The 24,061-nt window shown below is 37.1% G+C and overlaps 1 protein-coding gene across 1 annotated transcript in view; it reads right to left on the bottom strand.

The window, feature by feature from the left end:
• EPB41L2 (erythrocyte membrane protein band 4.1-like 2) overlaps positions 1 to 24,061 on the bottom strand; it is a 135,410-nt gene that overhangs the window by 2,792 nt on the left and 108,557 nt on the right. Inside the window, exons 11-17 of the mRNA XM_006885028.1 lie at positions 23,268 to 23,440; positions 18,597 to 18,659; positions 16,640 to 16,786; positions 6,779 to 7,342; positions 4,351 to 4,473; positions 2,378 to 2,476; positions 571 to 651 (exon numbers count right to left, since the gene is read on the bottom strand). Coding sequence (XP_006885090.1) covers positions 571 to 651; positions 2,378 to 2,476; positions 4,351 to 4,473; positions 6,779 to 7,342; positions 16,640 to 16,786; positions 18,597 to 18,659; positions 23,268 to 23,440 — 1,250 coding nt within the window. The remainder of the gene's footprint in view (positions 1 to 570; positions 652 to 2,377; positions 2,477 to 4,350; positions 4,474 to 6,778; positions 7,343 to 16,639; positions 16,787 to 18,596; positions 18,660 to 23,267; positions 23,441 to 24,061) is intronic.

Genomic DNA, 24,061 nt, shown 5'->3' with positions numbered 1-24,061 from the left:
GTTGTAAAACAGGTTTGGTAGAAGGAGTGGCTTCCACTTCCTAAACCACATGCCTATGGAAACTTTATCAACTTGGAGAAATGACGATAGTTATAGAAAGGCATTAGGTCTTTGGTTCATGGAGTCACTATGAGCCGTTTTCGACTCGAAGGCAATCTACTACAACAATCAAACAATATTTTACAAGTTCCCCAGAGAGAGCATTAGTCAAATTTAGTGTCTTTTCCCATTTTTGGGGAGTCAGTAACATTAAGCTGTCATTTGATTTTTAAAATCTGATGATGTGCCTTTTCAACTCATCCCACATGAATACTTAATGATTGCACAGAATCCTCTAGATTATTTTAATCAAAAAGTGCATATAAAGTCGGGAAGTAAACAGCAATCTCTATTTTAAGCTCATCACTGCTAGGAAAGTTAGGAAGACGGGTGTCCAGACTGTGAAATGTCTTTACAATGCGCTCAAGAGGTACTGGGGGAGGGGATTTAAACAACAATGTAATATGATAAAAAGTGTAACACTTAGAGAAGAACATGGTCACTTTCAGAACTAGACTCTAAGGACTTTACCTGGTCATGGTCAATATCTGCATCTCCTGTAATCACAATACGTTTCTCAATTCTTGTTTCAGATATTCCACCTTTCACAGTCTAAAGATCATAAAAAAGAAAAAACACCCAGTCATCACTAGTGCATGCAGAAACCAAAGAGCAACAGCACACCTAAAACTTCTGGTCATCGTAAGCCAATACATGCCTAATGTGCAAATGCTGATGTGCTGGGGACTGTCTGGCTTTACTTCTTACCTCACAAGAAATTTCAATTGTTAAGAATGACACCTCATCACAATGAATTCAAAGCAATCTTAACTAGTGTCTCAAAATTTAGGTGAGACTAAGATAGCATGGCTGATACCATCCAAACCAAATAGTTTCACAGCAACGTTCTGTCACAATTTCCTGCATTTCTTCCCTCTTTTAATGTAAAATTTTGAAAAAGTGATTGGAAAATGGAGATAATTAGTCAGCATTTGTGCAGTTCCAAGAATTTTAAGAATTTAAGTATTTGTTTCAGGATTGGAAAACTGATGTTATAGTTCAAACTATGTAACTGTGGACATACAAATTCCTTTGGCAACGTTCTTCATTTCATTTTGTTTAATAGTTATGACATGGAAGATGGATTAGGCTTATACCAAGCTTTCTGCTACATGTTTAAATCTTATCCAGGGGTTGTGACTAGGCATGAAACAGTGCTAAACACAGGCTGTGTGATTATATGAAAGGACCAGGGAGAAGGCGCTCCCAGATGCATGTATCCAGGGTCACGGGCTTGTTGGCAAACTAATACAGCCTGGGGCACACGGTACCAGGCTGACAAGATCATGTGACTGTGACATTCTAAACAGAGAAGGATCAGATACTACACAATTTTGGAAAAGGACACGTCGGACCTCTACAACATTGGTAGATTTAAACAGAAAATCAGTTAAGTCATGGCACTTTGCTGCAAAAACAAGGCTTATCACTAGCTTTAACAATTATACACACTATTAAATGAGTATCCATACTATCTTGCATTTATGTGGCATTTTTTAATTTAAAAAGCTTTGTTTTGCTTCTTCCTTTTGTTCTTTTCTTTAAATTTAAATACAAGGTGGTGGTGGGGATGGGGATACAGAATAAAGGATATCTTTACAAACGTTAATCATTTACCAAGTACAAAAAGTTGAAGACTGAGGAGATGCTGGGAAGGAATTGAGGGAGAAATTTGATGACTTTAACACACATGAGAATCAGCTGGAGGGTTTCTCAAAATATTTTGAGGGTTATTAGCAAGTTTGCAGAATAAACACCTTTCCAGGTGCCCAAGCGGCAGCGATGCTGCTGATCCAGGGATCTCACTTTAGAATCACTAGTATAAGGTATTACACACTCAGAAAATGCTCTACAAAATTGCTCAAAATCAATGCACTAGTATCTTAAACAAATGAGGGAAAATTTACATTATTTTAATGTAATTAAATTTCTATTACTTTAAAACGTGTTGTAAGCTGTGAATGATGGTTTTTACTCAACCAGTAAGGCTCATTTGTACTCACCCAATTTGTGCTCCCACTTTCATGAAACTCTTCATCTGTTGTCTTAAGAATAGCTATTCATAACCCATTTTTACTCCCTTGTATGATAAAAAATTGCAATCTGATTTGCACATGCTTGTCAATGGAGCCTTAATTTCTTTGATACTTGAAATTATTTTCCCTCTCCTGGCACTGTCTGTGTAGTACTTGGAAGTGTGTACATGAGCAAAGAACCAATTCAGGCCAGACTGGCTGCAAAGCACCATCGTCTCCATTGGACCCCCTGGTTGCTTTACCTTCGTGATGTGTGTGGTGGTTGTTGTCGACACGGACTCAGATGTGATGGTTTGTGCAGTCAGTAATGTGCCCGAATCACCACCAGCCCCGCCATCAACCTTCGGGTAGTCAGGGGAAAATACAAAGTAATGTTTAACGTCCAATATGTTGTCCAAGAATCCCTTCCCCACTGAACATACGTCCTTTAAAATTTTATGCAGTTGGCAAAAGATGGTATCTGCATATTCTATACATATTGATGGTGGCAAGATACAAGAGATTGGCTGGAAATCAAAATGGAATAAAGGCAAAGGACTGGATGAATATGCAGAAGGAAATCCAGTCAGTTAAAAGGAAAAGAGCCAAGTAGCAGGTAAAGCTGCATCCAGAAACTACAGGAGTCATCAGAGAATAAGACATGAAGGCCTTCTGCAGAAGCCAAAAGAGAAACTAGAGAGCCAGGCAGAGAGATTGCCACAGTGGCCAGAAGGATTAAGTTGCTCTTTTGTTACTGATTTTTAAGCACAAGTGGATAAAAATAGAGAAATATTTTCTCATATTACTAGGCAGAAGACTCTGGAAAGGATGGACTTGAGCCATTTCCTCAATTGTTTATGTCCAGCAGGATTTTTTAAAACTATAGAATCTACAGACGGGTACACACAGAATTCTTGAGTGGCACAGTGAAGCACCTGACTATTAGCTGAAAGGCTGGTGTTTCACACCCACATATAGGCACCTTGGAAGAGAAGTCTGGCTACCTTCTTCTGAAAGATTACAGCCTTGAAGATCCTATGGTGCAGTTGTCCTTTGCACACAGGGGATTACTGTGAGTTGGAACTGACTCAATGGCATACTAGTAACAACAACATGGGCACACGTATTGCAGTATGTATGCATGCAAACATTCTAGATACAGCATATATATAAAGTCCATGTATTTATCAGACTATAATTTTATTTACTTTATACGGTACTGGAAAAGATCATTCTAGAGCCTATCAAGAAACAAAAGATAACTCAGCTTAAATTATTAATATCCAAAACCAATTTTCTCCTGAACCAGAGTCTTTCCAACGTGAAAGAAGATGAAAAGACGGTACCAACTGGCTCATAGAGTTGTATCATATCAGAAGGGCATTTACCACAATACAAATACACACACTCATGTTCTCCCTTGATGTCTATTCCTAAGAAATTTGTGCTCTTGTAGGGTCTATGCACTCACATGAACAGCATGACCAAAATAATTTTGAGAAACATTTCACATATCCAGTAAATATTTTAAAAAATATTTTGAGGCGCAGTATCTGCCATCCTCCATTATGATCCAATTACACTACAGAATTCTACACCTGCTGATAGAGGAAACTGCTATTGTGTAAATTTTTAAACCATTCCATTTTAAATTGGTGAATACTATTGTAACCCTTCAGGTTAGACAGCTAAGGGCTTGCTTCTAATCTTCACAGAGTCAATGTCTCCCAAGCTAAAATAAAATTAAAATGGATAACTTACATAAACAATGACTCAGAAAATGATCCCATGAGAAAGGCAAGCACACATACATGCACACCTGCATTGTGTGAGTTCATTAGGTTTGTTTCCAAGAGTAAGGGGAAGGGAACAGCCAGTATAGCCTACTGATTCGCTAACTTTAGCTGGTCTAATAAACTTTGTAAGGTACCATTTATGTGCCAAGTACACAAAACATCTGTGGATGTGTCACGCCAGAAATAAACAATTTTGATACTACTTATCCTAAATAATCCTATGCTCATCCTATAATTACTGGGTAACCAACTGGATTGTAACTCACTAAATCTAAGAGCATCACCATCAGTTATGGGGTTACTGTAATATGGTTATAAATTGGAGATTAAAAAACCCTAAATACAAACAATATCAAAGTCAGAAACATATAAATCAGGAAAAGAAAGAAATAAGCTGAGTGAAAAGTAACTCAAATAGTCCAAGTCTAGAACTTCTGTACCTGTGGAGACTCATATGTGATGGTTTTGGTCTCAGTTTGAACAATGGGGACTTCCTTGGTGGAGATTTCTGTCCTTTGTGAGGCATCAGAAATGGTAACCATCTCTGTTTTTACCACTGGTGGCTGAGGTGAAAAAAGGAGGGAGAAATAAATTCTAGAGATAAGGAAATAAAAGTGCTTAATGGAGCCTTCAAAATAATTGTAAAGAAACATCCAAGCACACTCTCATGCACAAAGAAAAAAAAGCAAAAAACCTAAAATAAACAAAAGATATAAAAGAAAGTATATATATATATGAATGACAGAGAAAGATAAGCTAACATAATGGTTTTCTAACCATGACACATTTCAAATTAAGATGACCCAAACGAGTTAAATGTTTGGTGTACAGCGATACATACTCTAGCTTTAGACAAGTAATAATAAAATAGAAAACAACAGAATGAACTGTGTGAAGTGGCCTGTCTCTACTTTTACTGTTGTTTAAAGAAGCACATGATATGTGTAAAGGCTCATTTACTTTCACTGGCTCACCATCTAGGTAGGTTTGTTCTTTTCATCAAAAAAGCCTTCTCTGACTTATTTGCAATGGACATACCATTTTTGGGAAGAGTCACTCCATATGGGTGTGATTTTTATTATGTTGTTGTTGTCAAGTGCAGTTGAGTCGTAGACGACTCATAGTAACCCTATGAATGAAAGACCTGAGAATTGTTCATAGAGTTTCCGGAGGCAAGTCATTTAAGAAGTGGGTGCCACTCCTGCTTCTAAGCTTGTTTTAATCAAGAAGTTCCACCAAACACTGCCCACTATGGGTAACTATTATCGCATTTGGCATATCAGTGTCACAGCGTTTAGCATCACAGCAACCATGAGTTACCTCTGTACAGCAATGCACAGACCAGTGCTCACCATAATTATAACATCCTAAAATATTTGTTCTTTTTGTTAGGTGCTGTTGTTGTTGTTGTTGTTAAGTGCCATCGAGTCGCAGATGACTCACAGCAACCCTATGAAGGAGAGTCCTCAACGCTTGGGTGCCTTTCATCCTCTCTCCAGGTTCAAAGGGTTTCCAGAGGCAAGCTATTATGGAAGTGGTTGCTGAAGCAACCCTAAAAACAAATTTTTATTAACTTGTCTAAAATAGGCAATTTTTGTTGTATTAAAAAGTTAAAATGTTATATATTCAAATTACTCCACAAACATATTATTAATACTGACAATTTATAAGAGTACCCCTGAGGACTTGGAAGCATTGTAGTCTGCTGACTTGTATATGTTTACTATACTACCAGATTCTGTTTTCCAATATAGTAGTGTCCTAGAGTAAAAAGGTCCAGTAGGTATAATAACGTAGAGGAACAACTTTGTGTTAGTAAAAAAACAAACAAACAAAAAACCACAATGGTTGGAAGTAGTCATGGATTCTTAAAATGTCTTTGCTGGCATAAAATAGGAAGTTTAAACGTAACATAGCAAAAACCCATTAAATATCTGCAATTTTCTACCCTACTGCAGGATGGTCCTTTTAGCTATGAAAGTAAATCTTTGCTCAGTATAACTTTACAAATTCACGGGCACTAGATCTAGTAACAGGACTTAATCTAGGGGCAAGGAAGTTATCTCTTTTAGAAGAGGAGGGGAAAAGGCTTATATTCAATATAGAGCATCTACAAGACGGCATATATATCATCAACCTTTACATAAGCTAGAACTGACAATCTGACAGAATGAGGAGAGACATGGTGTAAGTATTCAGTAGACTAGCCTCTTGTTGCTTTGAAGGAAAGAGAAGATTTTCAACCAGAACCTACAATCTCTGGCATCTAAAAACCAGAAACCACTGTGACACACAAATCATCTTTTCATCACTTTCAGATGCTTCAACCACAGCACCACTGTAATTAAAGCCATGTCTAAGAAGCCTAAGTTGAAAAGTCAGAGAATGAGTGAAAATGTCAAATACAATCATGACAATAGAAAAATACATACACACATGTACACACACACACATTCACATTATGCTTTTTTTTTTTAAAAAAAAAGAACATTATATATATCATTTTCTAATTAAACTAACAAGAAGAGCATTTAGAGTCAGGAAGCAGTGCAACTAAGAACAAAAGAATTGGAAAAGCTCAAAACATGCAAAGAAAATTTTAAATGTGAAATGGACAGGGAAAAAACGCTATGGCTGTGATCAGCTTACCCTACAAGTGATACCCCTGCAGTGAAGAACTGAGCTGGCAGAAAGCTACAAAGCAACACCTTCCCCTTTCCTCCCATTGGAGAAGAGAATCCAAATCTTGCTGGGAGGTGGGGAGAAAGTTGAAGGAGAAATGGGAGGACAGGAGAAGGAAAGCAGGTGTTTTCACACCTGAGAAATAGCACCATTAAAGTTTAGCTCCCACTTGGGACTCCCATTTACCTCTGAACAACAAATAATTTGTGGCAAAACATCAATGTCAACATGAGACACCTCTCCGTTAACTTTGAGCTGCTCTTCCTCTGTTTCTTCTCTCATGTCTTGTTTAATATTGCCTTCATTTACACTCTTCTCTCCAGATAGCTTTTGGACAACTACATTTTCCTGGATCACTGTTTCTACTGGGATTGCACTGGCACCTGCTTGTTTGACTGGGCTGGCTTCTGGCACTGCTTCCTCCCTCTCTACTACCTTGGCTGCTCGGCCGGCCTCTTCCTCCATCTCTTCCTCATATTCCTCCTGCTCCTCTTTAATGGTGCCCTCGGTCACACGGTGGTGGGGGCGGTACTCTCCCACTTCTTCTTCTTCACTCTCACTGCTGCTGCTGCTCTCAGAAGACAGGGAGGTGGAGTCTTTCTGGGTCAGTGGCTCCACCTTCCGAATCTCCCCAGGACCACTCCCAGGTGATATCTCTTTACCGTTCACTTCTTCTGTGATTACTTTTTCGTCTTTCCCAACCTCTGCCCGCTTCTTCTCCTCCACTACATTCAGAGTCTCATGTGAACTCTGTATGAAAAACAAATGGATGAGGGAAAACAAAAATAAATGAATAAATAAAAGAGATGGAAACAAAAATGAACTGATGGTAGGTACATTCATGTCATGGAGGAAAACAGATGATTATGATGGCTGACTGAAAGGGAAGCGGGCAATCGTGAAGGGGTTGGAAACATCAGGCAATGGTGTTAACATGGAAAAGGGGAGAACCTTAACAGCATCACTGGCTCCAGTGCATGGCCCTTCTGACTCGGGAGCACGTTTCTGTGAAACAAAAAGCAACCAGGGACACAAAATCAATAAAGTTTTACCTCAACACCCACCAAAACAAATAACTGACACTGCAAAGACACAACAGGATGAAATCAACAGCCACAAAGACCTCTGCTCAAGGTCAATTAAAGGACAGCTAAGACAAGACAGACACCAAAAAGCTTACAAAAGGAACAGAGATACAAACACAACATCCTCCAAAGAAATGAAAAGGTTTTGTTTGAGCTGTACCTATAAACACTACTTATGTAGTTCACAAATAATTTTTTAAAAGTTTTATATTAAAGCTTACTTATCACCTGAACTAAAAATTTTTAAAACTTCTTCACAACAAAAGCTTTGGTTTCAATTTGTAAAGGTTACCCTAAGACTTATTCCTAAATGAAATGCAGCATTAAGGAGCTGACACCTTTATTCTGCTTGTTCAATGGCAAAATGATAATAAGCCCTAAACAGCTATTAATATGCAAGTGTTCACTTCAGAAAGGGTCCTTAACAGTACAAACTGTATTACAGAATAGTGACAGGATGTTACGACATCGGGTGATGTCAATAATGGCTCCTAAGTGCTTAGAATTTAGCTCCTCCAGTATTATCAGGGAAATCAGAAATGTTCTTTCTTACTCCATGCAGGTATTTGCTTATTCTAAGCTGAGTTTTTCAATCTCTCTTTACATATGTATATTGAGAGATATCTATCTATCCATCCATCCACCCGTATCTATAGAAATAATATCAATTACCATGTTATGGTATTTTTAACTGGGGAAGAAACTTTACTACAGAAAAGTTTTAAATTTTTCTTTAAACTGTTTATAGGAGGTTACTACAATGTTACTTATTTTTAAATGTTTTAAGTGGAAGTTTACAGAGAAAATTAGTTTTCATGTGATAGTGTGTACATAAAATGTCCCAGGACACTGGTTGTGATTCCCCTCATGTGTCAGCATTCACTCCCTAGCTTCCATGTTTCTGGGTTTTCAATCCCTCTTCTGCCTTCCCATCTTTGCTTTTGGACAAGTGTTGTCCTTTTGAGCTTCTGATTATTCTGATGTTGTATACCTGATTATTCTGATGTATGTTATACATTCTTCTCTGGTGTTACTGTTTGTTTCACGCGCCTATTAACTGGATGAAGGGTAATTTGGAAGAATGGCTTTAGTTTTAGGTCAGAGGCATTAACATTATAGCGCCATATTCGCAGGGATTCCTCCCATCTGTCAGACTGGTAAATCGAGGGGTTGGGAGGGGTAGTGTGATTTTGATCCTTTGTTCTACATTTTTCTTCCTCTCTTTCTGGGACCCTATGCTGCAATCTTTGTCAGTGAGGTCATATTTCTGTTTTTAGAAAATTGTTATTTTACTGTAAAATAAAGCTCAGCCAATCTTTTGACATTCAAGTGGCATAACAGCCTGTGACCTCACCTACAGGAAATATGCTAGAGACAGTAGCTCTACTTACTCAAGAAGCGTATCTCTACAACAAATCAAACGGAGCACAACCCCTCTCAATTTTCTGGCAGAGGGAAACCTTGTGAAGGTGCTCAGGCACTGGACTGGAGCTTCCTGTTTCCTGTAGCAGTGTCTTACTACAGACAGCAGGACCTCCAGCTTATCGGTAGCAGTGACATGCACAACCATGAATTCACAGTCCTAGAATGACACAGCTCTCTACAGCTTCTTTCAACATAGCTGCACATACTCTCTTTGGTTGAGCTGAGCATTAACTCTCAAAAGCATGGGAAGAGCATGTTTAATTGCTTAAAACTGCTATCATGTAAATCATGTTACTGACAGAAAAAAGGAGCACCTTTCCAATCTTATTAAAAAAAAACACAACAACCCACAAGTTTCAGACATTAAACTGGAAAAACTCTGAATTAATTTGGAGAAGTAATACTGAACTCTAATATTTATACAATTCTTTATTTATAAAGATGGCCAGGGATCAAAACATTTCTAAATCAGGTATTTCATTAGCATTATTATTAGATGCCAGTGGACTATTATTATTCCTTAGTAGGCTGGATGCATGCTGCCTCATTCCCAGATTTCTCAAAGAACTGCTTCTTCAACTATAAAAGACAACTCAAATTCTCTACATAAGGAATTTTGTAATAAATGCCATCAAAAGATGTCTAAAAGACACCTGAGCTTTAACAACAAGTTCTGCAAAGCATATTTAAATTTCTAGTTGTGTGGGGTTTCGGGTTCAGTAACTAACAAATATTCTGGAAATTAAAGTTTTAAATATTTCCCTGAACTCAGGTGTAGGCTTTGGTTATTTTGGGTTGTTTTTTTTGGGGGGGGAAGGGGAAGGTGATAGTAGAGTAAGGACAAAAAAGAAGGGAAATATTTCATCTATAGCTTTTCCTCCTGTCTAAATTCAGTCACCATTTCTTAATGTTTTCCCAGGAAAGGTTATTTTGTCAACAAAACAACTATATGGAAATTCCCCTACATATTAAAAAAAATAATCACTCTCATTTGTGGCTTTTAATAACAGGGAAACAACGTAAAATGCACCTCAGGCACCTGTGAGAAGGGCGAGGAAGCAAGCGGTTCAGGAGGTGCATTACAGTTCCCAACAGTGCCCTCTGCTGTCCAAGTGGAGGCTGCAGTGAAGGTGGCGCTCACGCTATCAGAAAAGCCCTTTTCACTAAACAAAATGGATGTTATCTCCTCTTCTAGGCTCTAGAGAGGTCAGAAAGGAAGAGCAAAGAATTAACTGTAAGTCAGAACGGACAGCAGTGACCTACTGAAAGAAAGGAAAGGTTAAACAAGAAAGAATAACAGAACAGCACAAACTGAAAGAAAGATGGGAATCTTGACAGAGTCTGTAGCAGGCTCAGGTGGAAATTAACCTATTCGGCCTTTCAACCCAACTTCACAATATTTGATAATTTTAACCTCCAGAATCCAGCCAAAGTCCTTGGTTTAGCATAAACCGAGCACAATTCACCTACCCATCAAACAGTACTTCACATATTCCTGAGCTAGCCTCTTCGTGTGAACCTTTTTCTACATAGAACTCTTCCTACACTTAAATGCTTACTCTTGGTTAAGAGCTTGGGTGATCCTACCTCTCCTACCTCCAGTGTCCTGCCCTACATACTTTGGTCTTTTCTTGTTTTGTCCCAAAGTCCATTTATTATTCTGCATTTTGCAAAGGCTCTTTGTTAACCATTCTAATGTGTCTCTTCCCTTCTCGTTACAACATGTAACTGTGGGCATAATAAGCAATTCCAACAGTAGTCCACAGTAATTTCTCTCACACATGCTATGTTACAGAATAAACTGTACTTTTTTAAAGGAAAATGTAAAAATTCTAAATAATATTTAATTTATCTATATAAGATAAACTCAGTGGGGAAATATGAAAAATACTCTTCCTTGAAAATCTATTAAGGAAAAATTAACACTTATCATTCTAGCCTGTAAGTAATGGCCCCTAACCTGGCTGATGACACCAGAGGAAAGCTGGGGACTGTCTTCTGGTCCCTGAAATGCCAAATGAGTTACCATGAAGCTGATCTTGTCAGAAGTGTGTGACACATAATTCCTAACAAAACTCCCTGCTCAGAATTCTTAAAAATTAATAATAATAATAATAATAATTTATTTGTGCCACTATTAGAACCTCTACTCAGAATATTATTGCTTTTCAATTTTTGACTCATGCACTTTTAACTTGTTAAATTTGTATCTTCTAAGCTGCAACACTTCCATGATACATCTTCAAGGATATGAAAATGTACGGCTAAGTACAATTGATAACAGTGCATCTAAATTCCAAAATCAATCTCCATAATAGTCTATGTGTTTCCTACTGCCAAAGGGGCCCTTTAGAGTAGTGAGAGAAGACCTTCACCCTGAAACCCACAGCATCCCTTTTCAACAGGAAGTAGCTAACTGAATACGCCATCCCCTTTTCCTTATGAATCAGGGTGAAGTCTCTCTCAGGGAGGAGTGATAGGGAATGGCAAGGGACACACTGACAAAGGAGATTAATCAGAACTGGCTTTGACAAGCACTGTGGCACTTGGACAATTAAAACAGACATGGGGGGGAAAGAAGAACGAACTGGGGAGTAGGGTGGAGAAAACAGTGCAACAATGAATGAATGAAACCCCAAAATCTCTGTAAATGTTCATTAAAACTAATAAAATGTAATAAAAAAATTAATAATAAAAAAATTGAAGAAATAAATAACATTTCTTATCTAGGATGGGTGCAAGGCAGACATAGGGAGGTGAGGAGAGTAAGGTGGTAAGTACCAGCAATATCGAAAAGATGGGGGGACTTTCAAATTAATTCACCTTAATCATAATCACATAATAACATCATCCTTGGAAGAGTAAATACAACAGCCTTGTAGCTGGAACTAGTGTAATGGAGTTTAAATAAGTGGCATATATTTAATTATTTCATAAAACATTCTCAAAGGTTCCCTAAAACAACATATTTCATGTATTCTCTAGTCAGACACAAGGAGAATAGTTTATACAAATTTAAGTGTGGTAAGGGAGCTCTAGTGGCCTAGTGGCAAGAACCTGCGTGGCAATCCAAAAGGCATGTGGTTCAAATCCACCAGAGGGGCAATCTCCTTCTGGGCCAGTTGGCTCTGACTCGACAGTACACATTAAGAAGAAGAAAAAAAAAAAAAGAGTAAAACCAAAAATTTTTTAAAAACCCAACAAATTTGGGTGTGATATCTCAATGTATATGGATATAAAAACAAAAAGGGTATAAAATAAATCTACTTGCCTGCTAAACAGTAAATAACTTAGTTTTCTATTTTCTGCTACGTTGTTGTTGTTAAGTGCCATCGAGTCGTTGATGACTAAAAGCGACCCTATGAACAAAAGACCTGAACACTTGTATAACTTCAGTCATTTCTCCATGTTCACAGAGTTTCCAGAGGCAAGCCATTTTGGAAGTGGATGCCACTCCTGCTTCCAAGTCTGTTTTAATCAGGAAGCTCCACCAAACACTGTCCACTGTGGGTAACCATTATCACATTTGACACATCAGTGTCACAGTGTTTAGCACCACAGCAACCATGAGTTACCTATGTACAGCAAATGGACAGACTAGTGCTATACCACTTAGAAGAATGTTTGACAAAAAACAATTTAAATACTCTAAAAATTAATTATTTATACTCCAACTGAAGAAAATATGCTTGTTAGTTTCTTTATGTGCTGTTACTTAGAAACTATTAAAGTCCAAAGTGAAAGTTGAAAAAAACATCGGTCAAATTATATATTGGACACATTTTTGATTCTACAGTTCCAAGGAATTCTCGTATCCTAGTGGTAAGGAGTTGAGCTGCCAACTCAAAGGCAAAGAGTTCAAATCCACCATGAAATTTGAAGCCTCTGAAAATCCATGACAGGATCAGCTATAAATAGACTCTGACTCAACGGCACATAACAACAACACAGCTCACTTACTGTCATAGAGTCAGACTAACTCATAGCTGACCTTCCAGGAGGTTTTCAGAGGCAGTTAGTTGCACAGGAGGAGACTGCTCATCGTTCTTTCTGTATATGAGCCACTAGAAAGGCTCTATCTTTGGGTTAGCAGTACCCTAAGCAATATAAGCCACCAAGAGCTCCCTATATAATAAAGAAGGAGATCCAAAAGATGTCAACTTCAAACATCTTCACCAAAACACCAAAGTCGCCCAGTTTACAAAGTCCAAGAGCATCATTTTAAATTGAACAAATAGCTTCAATTGATCTGCTTCTGGAGGATGTTGCTGTTACGTCCTATTGAGCTAGACCGACACATAGCTGTCGCTCCAGTGTTTTCAGAAGCAGTAAACTGCATGGGAAGATGGCTAACCTTTCTCCCTCAGAGCAGCCAGTGGATTCACACCATGTGCCTATGGGTTGGCTGAGCAGCCGTTTTCACTAGGCCACCAGGGCTCCCTATGTCTCTGGAGACTATATTTTAAAAAATACGTACTATTTAAAAATATTTAAAAAACATTTAAGGGACAAACATTAAATATAGAGTCTAATTCAACAGGCTTTGGCTTTGAGGCTAACCTTTTAGAATTGCCTACAAATATGCTTTCCTGGGTCAGCTTTTGACGTAATCTTTATTGCCTGTATTGTCTGGGAATTATTTCACCTCAACTAGACCTCACATTCATCCATGCTAAGGCTTTATCTCTTATTACTTCATCTCCCCCTCAGTCAATGACACATATTTTTTTTAGTATCTTTTATTATTGTTATTTGAATAACATAAATAAACCCACTTCTGTCAAGTCAGTTTCAACTCATTCAAGTTTAAAAGGGGGTGGTTGTTGCTGATTGCCTTTGAGTCGAGCACGACTCATACCGACCCTATGAACAAAAGGCTTGAGAAGCTCGTCTATAACTATCGACATTTATCAAAGTTCTTAGAGTTTACAGAGGCAAGTTGTTTAGGAAGTGGATGCTAAGGGGGTAAGACTGGAAATTCTCTTGGCATTTTAATGGCACTTGTAAAACTCACTGCATTATCTTGTTGAGGGCTGAATTAATACAAATAATGTGTGTATAAACAACTTCAGGAGGTATATACAACACACTAGAGGTCCAAAACATACGTAGCTACTAAAAAGTCTCTTGGAAGGCTCCAAGTTAGGATAGAATTGTTAAAAAATTATTATGCCATATTGTGATGATGGTGTTATTGTTGTTGTATACCACCATGAAAGATTTTGATGAATACTATCGATTGACCAACTAAAACTACTCTGTAGGAAGAAACTATTTTTCCCTTATGACTGATCTCTCTCAATCATATCCCTCTACAACCCATTCCTCACTCAGCTCTAGAGAGGTCTGACAGGCACATAGGGGATCATGTCACTACCCGACCTGATGCCTCCCATGGCATTCCATCATTCCTATAATAAAATTCCAAACTGTCAATAAGATCCAGGTATTGACTGGATTTACGGCCTGACTTCTTTGACCTTTCTTTCTCTCTCATGCTCCTCTTTGTTCATTAAGCCATGATCACAAGACCTTTTAGTTCCTCACACCAGATCCTGCAACTGGGCTGTTGCATTTGTTACTCTTCAGTATGCAAAACTCTGTGGTTTACTTCCACATTCCCTATTGGCTGACTTTTACAATCAGTAAGGTCTTAACTCAAATGGCCTCTCCTCAAGGACGCTTATCTGAGTGTAGCAAAAAAGTAGCCTTCTCAATCACCTTCACACAGAGCATACTATTTCATCTATTTTCTTAATACTTCATTCATAGTACCCCAAAATCTAATCATTAATTTACCGATTGGCTATCTCCTGCACTAGACTCTAAACTCTTTCATGACAGTCAAGAGTAGGGTGATCAGCTGGGCTAAACAAAACCAGTAGTGAAAAATAAGAGTAATGTGAAAGTAGTTGTATTACAGATCTATGAATTTTAGAGCAAAGAACCTTTTAAAAAAAAAGATAATTTCTCAACTAATGAGCTCATATTTCTATGCATGGGACCCTGGCTGTTTAAATAGGCCAGAAAAGAAAAGAAATATCTTATTATTGTGAACAAAAAGAAGAGAAAAGGGGAAAAAGCAAGAGGAGATGCAAGGGTGCAAGGTGAACACCTTGTCCGCTTCCTGAGTATGTTCTTCAATTGTCCGTGGTGTCACCATCTGGAACTTCTCCTTCATGGATAAAATATCCTTGAAAAGATGGTCTCCTTTTCTCTATTGTTTTAAACAATAGACATAACAACAATAAGACAAACACAGTCCATCTATAAAAGCACAAACATAAAACAACTGTAACTGTGTGCATCAGGGAATAAAGACCACGAAGCGGTATATAAAGGGAGGCCACCACCTCAGCATGTCATCATGCCAAGACAAGACACACTTTCTCGAGAAACCACAACACTCTAGAGTACATTCCTCAAATATCGACATTAATATGTTTACAAGTTCTAAAAAGAAGATATTCATTTGTATTCAATGTCGTAAGACCCTACTATGATGCTTCAAAATTTTAGTCTTGTCAAAAATGTCTTTCCAGTTCAGCAATTACTTCTGCTTGAAATGCTGTTCAGGAGCTATTTTGTTTTCAGTTACAAATTTAAGAAATTAAAAACAAATATAGCTTTGTTAAGAAAAGAGTAAAAACCATATGACTAGAATTTGTTGACATTCTGACACTCTAGCTAGACTATATGCTAAACTTAAGGAGAAAGTGAAGGAGGAGGAAAGATGAAATTACAGGAGAACAACTTCATACACTTAGAAAATGCTCTATTTAGTATAGTGTAAGAAAAGAGCTCACAGAAATTGTGGGTCAATAATTGTCAGGGCTTTTCAAAACATCAGGAAGAATAGATCTAAGTGGAGATCAAAGAAGAAATGTTTGGAGAATATATATATATTTTTTAAAGAGTACTTATTTTGGTAGTAGGAAGAAAAAAAACACAGAAAGGAAATTGACAATTTGGACAGATATGGTTGAATATCTTTCTTAAAAAAAACTGGTCAACATTTCATTATATTGTCTTTTCTGTACTGAATTACATGATAAATGTATTATGCAGGTTTTTACCAAGTTTCATCAGCGTGTTTAAAGATTAATTCATTGTCCTTACACTAATTACTTTCAACCACAATAAATACGGTCTATATTTCCAGAAGCCTTTAGCTATTTCATTATTAACCAAATGCATTCATTTTAGAAGTCAATAATGGGAAAATTTATTAAAACATAAATTAATGTCAGTTTCTAGGTTTTCCAATATAACAATCCACTACCATTAATTTACCTGAGTAAAGAAGTGAATTTACTTTGAAATTATATCAAAAGCATTACACAATTTGCCTAAGAACAAGTCCAGTAAGTATTACCTTGTTAATGCACATTTAGTATTTGAAGTATTGTTAGCAACTACATAAAAAATTAGATGAGAATACTTTCTAGACTCCCAACAATCTATAATTAATTAGTAACCTCATTTTCACTAAGCAGTCAGAGCAAGACATATTGCCAACAAATATCTAGCGACATACCCCTTGTGTCTGTAGGGACAGAGGTGTGATACGTCGTTTTTCCCATTCATTGGGGCGTGGTTCAGGTGTGGATTCCATAAAATTGCGCTTGAGTTCACTAATGCTAGCCTGATGTTTCAGAATGTCCTCCTGGGCCTTATCCAGGTCCTAGCAATGTATGAGGTGACAGAGGGGAACAATCCAAAAGGGGGAGGGAGGGAACCCAGTAGGACAAAAAAAAAAAAAATAAAATAAAAACAAACCAAAAAATAAGACAAAACAAACTTACAATTAAAAAAATACTAAAAGCAAGAAAAATGCCAAGTCTCAAAAGCCATATTATAATCTATGAATAAGTTAATGCATTATTAAAATTTGAAAAATGAGGCCAATATGTAATTTTTACTCATTTTTTTTAAAGTTCCAATTTCTTCCCTATTTAGCATTTTCAGTGAAATCGTTACATTATTAGAAATTAGCCAATGAAACCGATAATCAAAAGGCGGCCAACAACCCTTCATCTTGGACTTGGATTTGAAGTATAATTTATGACTTCGTTCCAGAAAATTTACCTTTCTGATTACGTATACTGCTTAAATTATGTCAGTACACAAAATAAACCAGCTGTAAAACAGTTGCAGATTTGATCAGAGGAGGAAGTCAGTCCAATATTATCCCAAAATAGAAAACTAAGGGTTGACTTTGTTTCAGGAAATTCTAGTGGTAGCTTTTGATCCTTATGGTGCAAAATAACTGCTTCTAGAAAAGGCATCTGTTCAGTCTGTCTATAAAATAGGAGACCACATACTGGTCAGAGGAACTTGCCAAATAGGGGCAGCCCAGCCACTCAACATACAAAATGGTGCTTATACAGAAAATGATGCAACTACTGGGTTGGTTTTCACTGGGGATTCTTAGACCGACCCTGATAAGTGGTTTTTGTGGAAATGAAAGATAATAAAAGCTCTGGAAATTTTTAAAATGGAATCTTAGAAGATTTCTTAATTTAAAAAAAATCTCAGGAGCCACCTATGGATTTTCTCTTTGATCCCACTTCTAGCGGAACATTCATGCATCTAATAAAATCAGGTACTTGGTATTCATGCACAAGCACAGTAGCTCACTACGAGCTTCGACTGCCATCAGCAAAAATTCAGGGAAATACAAAAATCTTTGCATGGCATGGAAAAATTACGGAAGGCTTGAGATCAGGCACATTTCTTGGATTTGTTCAAAGCAATGTTATGTATTACACTTTACAGCATTTTAGTAAGTTATGTAAAAATACATTTCTAACAGTTATCAAAGCTGCCAAAAGCAACCAAACCAAATTAGTCAGATTACTGAGAGTTGCAGTTGTCGTTGCCACATACTATCTTAAAGGGAAAAAAGTTCTTGCGTGACACAGGGAACATATTCCACATCTAGTTAGGTAGCTGTAGCTGGTAGAATTTTCTTTTATTTTTTTCTTCTTAATAACAACAATTCCATCAATTAACATACACTGAAACAGAATACTTTTAAATGGCCCACAGTCTTAATTCTAAATAAAGAATGTGGACATAACGCAAAAGGCAAGTGATTTAATGCCAAATAAATATTTTTTTTTCCTGTTTAATGTATATTAAAAATGGGATCGTGTTGCTTCAGGTTCTATTCTCTAAAGATAACCTATTAGGAGAGAATAGGTTTATCTATATGCCAACTTTCAGATTGAGGGATAGAAAGTATAATCATTTGGTTAAACAGAATGCTTTTTCCCAGTTGTCACTCTGAGAACTTCCAGTGCTTATGTTCCTCCCTAAGCCACTTTGAAAAACAAAGCCAAACTGCTAACATGCACACCCGGACGGAATTGCCCCCCATGCAGTTCATGCAGTGTGCCTGAAGGAAATCACCAGCCAGCCTGTGCGTGACCTCCCGTCCACTGCAGCCTGGCAGCCATGAGGACAGAAGTGTTTTCTTAGATTATACAAACCTCCAACATTAAATTGCTATGTCTGACATAAATATTATCCCCTTCTACTCTCAAGGAATTCTTCTGTGAAATTAAATCACACACAGGGGGGGAAAAAGGCAAATGAATGTATGAATCAGCAGGCACCAGAAATGACCCAGAATTTGATCATCTAAAGACATTAATAAGGGAATTGTACTCTTAAGAACTTAAAGCCCCAACTCAAGCAAAACTCGCAAATAAACCCTGAAAAGCACACACTCCACACTTAATGATAATAATGGCAGGCAGCAGCCACCAGGTATTTAAGAGGGGAAAACAACCACCTCCTCCAGCTGTGTTTCTTCTTCTTCCATCTTCACCTGAAAGTCACACAGCAAATGGCCAGAAAGAAGTGGATTGTTAGTGGGAACACAACTATCAATGACAAGCAGTTGTACTTGAATTTAAATGGTGAACCAGCATTACCAACCTTTATTGTGTGGGCCTCAGAAGATGCAGGATATTAAGCCACTTTGGTCTTCCTTCACCTAATGTATTGTACAAATAATGGAAGTGATCCTTTGCAAACATGAAATGGAGAATGGAAGCTTCATTCTCTCTCAATCCCTAAATTATGCTCTGCATTTGAGTATTTTTACTCATGAATAAAAATGTAAGAAATGACATAATTCAATCTGTTCTGGAAATACCTAAAGTCAGTTAGTGTAGGGTAAAATATAATGGTGCAAAAGGAGGCTCTAGCTTTTTTTGGGGGGAATGTTCATCCTACTACTCAGTTTTTCAGTGTGAATATATGTTTTTGTTGGCAGAAGAGAACTAGTTTGTTTTGTTACTTTCAATTTAAAATGGCATGTGTTTAAAAATAATCTGTGAAATATACCTACTTCTCCATAAAACTTTTTCAATAATAGGTTTTCATATTTGTCAATAACTAATGATTGAGAAGAATGAATCTGGTCACTTAAGAGTAACAAATATTAAATACATATTAACTCACAGAAATGAATGGAAGAAAAATACATTGGTTCTAATATCAAAGAGAAATTGTTTAGCCTTTGCATGTCCAATCATAGCAGGGTTAATAGAACATAAATCCCTACTCTTAACTGAAATGATAGTGTGAAGTCTCAAAACACTTTCATTTTTTAAATCATTTGGAACGTTTTTAAAGGTTAGCAGGGAGTTCAGTGTCCTTTGCTCAGATGTGAAAAATGATGGACAGGCATCCAGTTTATCTGTTAATAATCATCTTCCAATTCCTTAGTCAACACCTAAATTACCTAAAACATTTGATTTCTCAGGTAAAGATTTAAGAATCAATTTTCTTTATGGTACACAATCGCAGTATTGTTTTCACAGCTTTGTTTATGTTTGCTCTAAATTTTGTGGCTTATTCTAGTGAGAGTACTCACAGTATATGAGCCATCATACCACAAGATAGCATTTAGTAAACCAGTCAGAAACATACTGCACATGTTAAAACTGACTTGTGCAGAAGTATTATCTTGGAGAGAAAAAAAAACACCACAACCTGTTCTATATAAGGGTAAAACATCCTAATTTTAAATAAAAGAACACTAAGAGGCCCAGGTTTTGCCTTTATATTTGTTAAAACACACAGTACATTCCACACAAAATACCTGATACTGATTCTTACTTAATTGCATTACTTAGAATTTAAAAACAAAATAAACACACTAAAACTTATCTGCTCCCTAAATAGTTTACTAGGGAGACAGGAGTTTCTGAGATTAGATCTACAAATGTCAGTGGTAAAGATAACAAATGTACCCTCATGTTAGCTTTCTACCATGAGAAAGATTATGAAAGGGCACCTTGAATAGACAACATTTATAGTTATGTCCACTGTGTCCTAAGTTGGACATAAAAATGAAAATTTTTAATTGTAAAGGAGCAGCATTACTATTTGTCTACAAAATAGACCAATGAACTATAGACTTTGAAAGGCAGTAGTATTAAGTCTCTTTTCAAAAAAAAAAAGAAACAAAACAAAACAGCCAGCCAACCAACAAAACTAAAGTATAGTATGGTGGTGCAAACGGTTTAGCACGCAGCTGCTCCCAGAAAGAACGGTGGAACAAGCCCACCAGCAGCTCCACAAGAGAATGACTTGGTGATCTACTAGTGTCAACAGTACAACCTAGAAAACATATGGGCAGTAGTGTTTCGATTCACCATTCCTGGGTCAGAAGCAACACAATGCCATGGAATAACAACATGATCTAAATATTTATAAAATAACCTTATAAATTTGTTCTTAACTTAGAATGTGTACATGTCAATGGCTGTCAATGCAGGGAAGGCTTACACTTAATCCACATGCACTAAAATGTAGATTGTTTTAAAGTGTGCACATAATACTATCTTTAGGGTAATCAGTAGGAAATTTATACACGTTTACATTGGGAAAACTTTAAGATGAAAGTGTGGTTCTGGAGACCCCACAAACTGAAGCTTATATAGGAGTGCAAGCAACTGCTTCCTCTTCCTCTGTTTTGTCATTAGAGTCATAGTCACAAGAAACATTAAAGGACGTTGCTTTGGCTTCCAGATAGCAGAGGGACAGAGCCAGAGGAAGGGAGAAGGTGAGAGAAAAAGAAACTGATTGTGAGGCAGACAGAAGTAGCCCAAAGATGAGAACGAGGGAAGGAATGAATGAAGGGGAGGTGATAGGAATGTAGTGTTGGACATCAGGAGGAAGGAAAGAGACCCAGACCTTGGGGAGGCTGGGGAAAGCAAGATACCCATCTTCATCAAGAAGTGAGGGAAAGCACTTGCAGAAACTGAAGGGAAAATATCCAAACTCAGAATCTTTGTCATCACCCACTTTGAGAGGTTTCACAGGAATGGGAGAAGGACAGTCAGATTGAGGAGGGGCTACAACAGGATCCAAGACTGAAGCCAATGTGACAACTTCAGGGTCTCCCTGCTCTGAGATTTCACTTGTGGAACCGAGCTCTAAGCTGTCTAATGTGACCTGGTCTGCCTCCCCAAAGGGGTCTTCCTCTGAAATGTCAGACAGCAAGTCCATTTCAGGGACTGGCAACAGGTTTGAGGAACAAGATGAAGTACAGCAGATGAGTGGTGAAGGTGGGCACATGGAAATGGGCTACTCTCAAAAGCAAACCCATGAATGAACACGAAATTGCACAACAGATACATCATAGGGAAAAAGAAAACAAAACAACAACAAAAAAATATGTAAGACAGAAAGAGGAGAGAAGAAATCAGTAGTTAGTGAAAACTTTTACTCTGAAATTGGGATATATTAATACGCCATAATTAGAAAATTAATTCAATGATCCATTTTTAAAGAGGAAAACAGGGCTATTTCCACCACATAAAATGTATAGAGGTTATCAACTGAAACTTTTTTGAAACTAGTAGCAAATCATGTTAAACTCAAATAGCATAACAAACCGTTTAAACTGAACAGCAAGACCAGTAAACCTAGTAATTGAAGGAAACAAGATTTTCTTTAGACATAAAAGTTTTTGTTTCTCACTTCTAATAAACAGATACAAAATTAGGTACACAAAATGAGACTGAAACTTTCTGAAACACAAAGCGATTCAGATTGAAGTTCTGACTAAAAAACAGATGATTGTTCAGCAATAGAATACTTGTTGAAATAAATTACATAGATCCATAAGAAATTTTCAAACAAAAGTTTAAAGTATTATAAATTATTGAATAAAAGAATATTCGTGGTCTGCTATCACCTGCTTCTGAAGCACTTGTCTGAGGGCCTAAGACAGGGTCACATGGCCCTTGAGACCCCCGCATGCTGAGCACAAGTGGATCTCAGTACAGGAACTCTGGGGACATGTCAGCTACTCCACCTAGCAGGTCCTTTATAAATGCATGCTTTATGCAATATCAAAATTAAGAGAACATCATTCATTAACAGGATAATTCCATTTATCTTTTCTTCTGCTTATCTTCAGTGCTAAATAGGAAAAAAGTTGTCTTGTGGAAATACTGTATATAGACCTAAAGAACTTTAACCCTTATCACATCAACATCTTGTCCAAGATATCATGGTAATATAAGACAACAGCGACAAAACTGAGGACACATTACAGGTTATTGTATTAATGTGTATCTATAAAATAAGGTCACATATGCAAGGCATCATCATCTCACTCATTATTCACAAAATGCTTATCCTGTGCTCAGAAATTTCTCTTTCTTTACCATTTATGCTTTTTATAATGTCCACTTTGGTTCATTTCATGAAAATTCAAACTAATAAAATTAAAATAATAGAGACACAATGCTACACCTTGAAATTTTTCTTGTAACAAACCAAATATAAATTTTAACTCAACATAGGTTTTATAATTTGAGGGCATAATTAACTAGATAAATATAAAGATAGTATAAAAAGTTCATTATTGATTTGGATTAAATTTGGATTCATACTTTATGATTAAGTATTTTAATTTATCAATAATCAAAACAAAAAAGGTAGAGATCACAGTCTAAAGCAGTAAGATCCTATGTGTTTTTGAAAAACGGGGAATCGTCTCAAAGAGATCAAGGAATGACAAAGTGTAAATGGGTTGTATACATAATTGCATATAATATTTGAAGCGAGACGTTGAACTAGATAGGCTCCAGTCTAAGTAAAGGTTTAAAATGGCATACTGTATTCATTTACCATACCTTTCCTTCAATGAGCTGCAGATGCGGAGTTTTTGCCGGGCTTCTGACTTCCCTTCTGCCATCTCCATCTTGAATCCCAACAGGACTCACACCACCAGGACCATAAGCTGGAACCTCCCCCGCAGAGCCAGAAAAATCTTTCATCAGACTTTGGTCCACATCACCAACCAGAGCTAGTAACAAATGATAATGAGAAGTACTTTAGAATGTGTGAACGGTTTAACTTTCTAGAACTTTTCTTTTTATGGAGAAAAAGTCATAGCATATATACAATTAATAGGAAGAGGACCACCATTGGAGTTTCTGAAAATAACAGAAGATTTAAAAAAAAAAAAAAATAAAAACCAAAACACCAAACACACAAAAAACCGAACTCTCTTTTAAACTGTTATAAAATTCTTGACATTAGTCTGAATTTTCCATTACACTGTACTCAGGTTCCTGAGTGGCATAATAGGAGTTCTGGTGGCTTAATGATAAGGAGTGGGACTACCACCCCAAAGGAACAAGGTTCAAATTCACCAACTACTCTGTGGGTGATAGACAGGCAATCTCCTCTCATTCAATGTATAGCCTCTGAAAGCCCTTCAAGGGTCAGCTACAGGTTGAATTTGACTCAGAGATCCATAGCAACAACATTAAGCTAAACACTGGTATTTCAAACATATCAAGAGGCATCACAGAAAAAGGCATAGGGCTGTAAAGATCACAGCAAAAAAAAAAAAATCTATAAAGCAGCTCTACTCTGTTACACATGAGTTGTCATGAGGTTCATTAACTTGACCACAAAAAAA

Source organism: Elephantulus edwardii, unplaced genomic scaffold (assembly GCF_000299155.1).
Source record: "Elephantulus edwardii isolate Elephantulus edwardi_28Jun2011 unplaced genomic scaffold, EleEdw1.0 scaffold00039, whole genome shotgun sequence".
NCBI lineage: Eukaryota > Metazoa > Chordata > Mammalia > Macroscelidea > Macroscelididae > Elephantulus > Elephantulus edwardii.
Note: the sequence above shows the minus strand (reverse complement) of the source record. Positions and strands in the feature narration are given on the sequence as shown.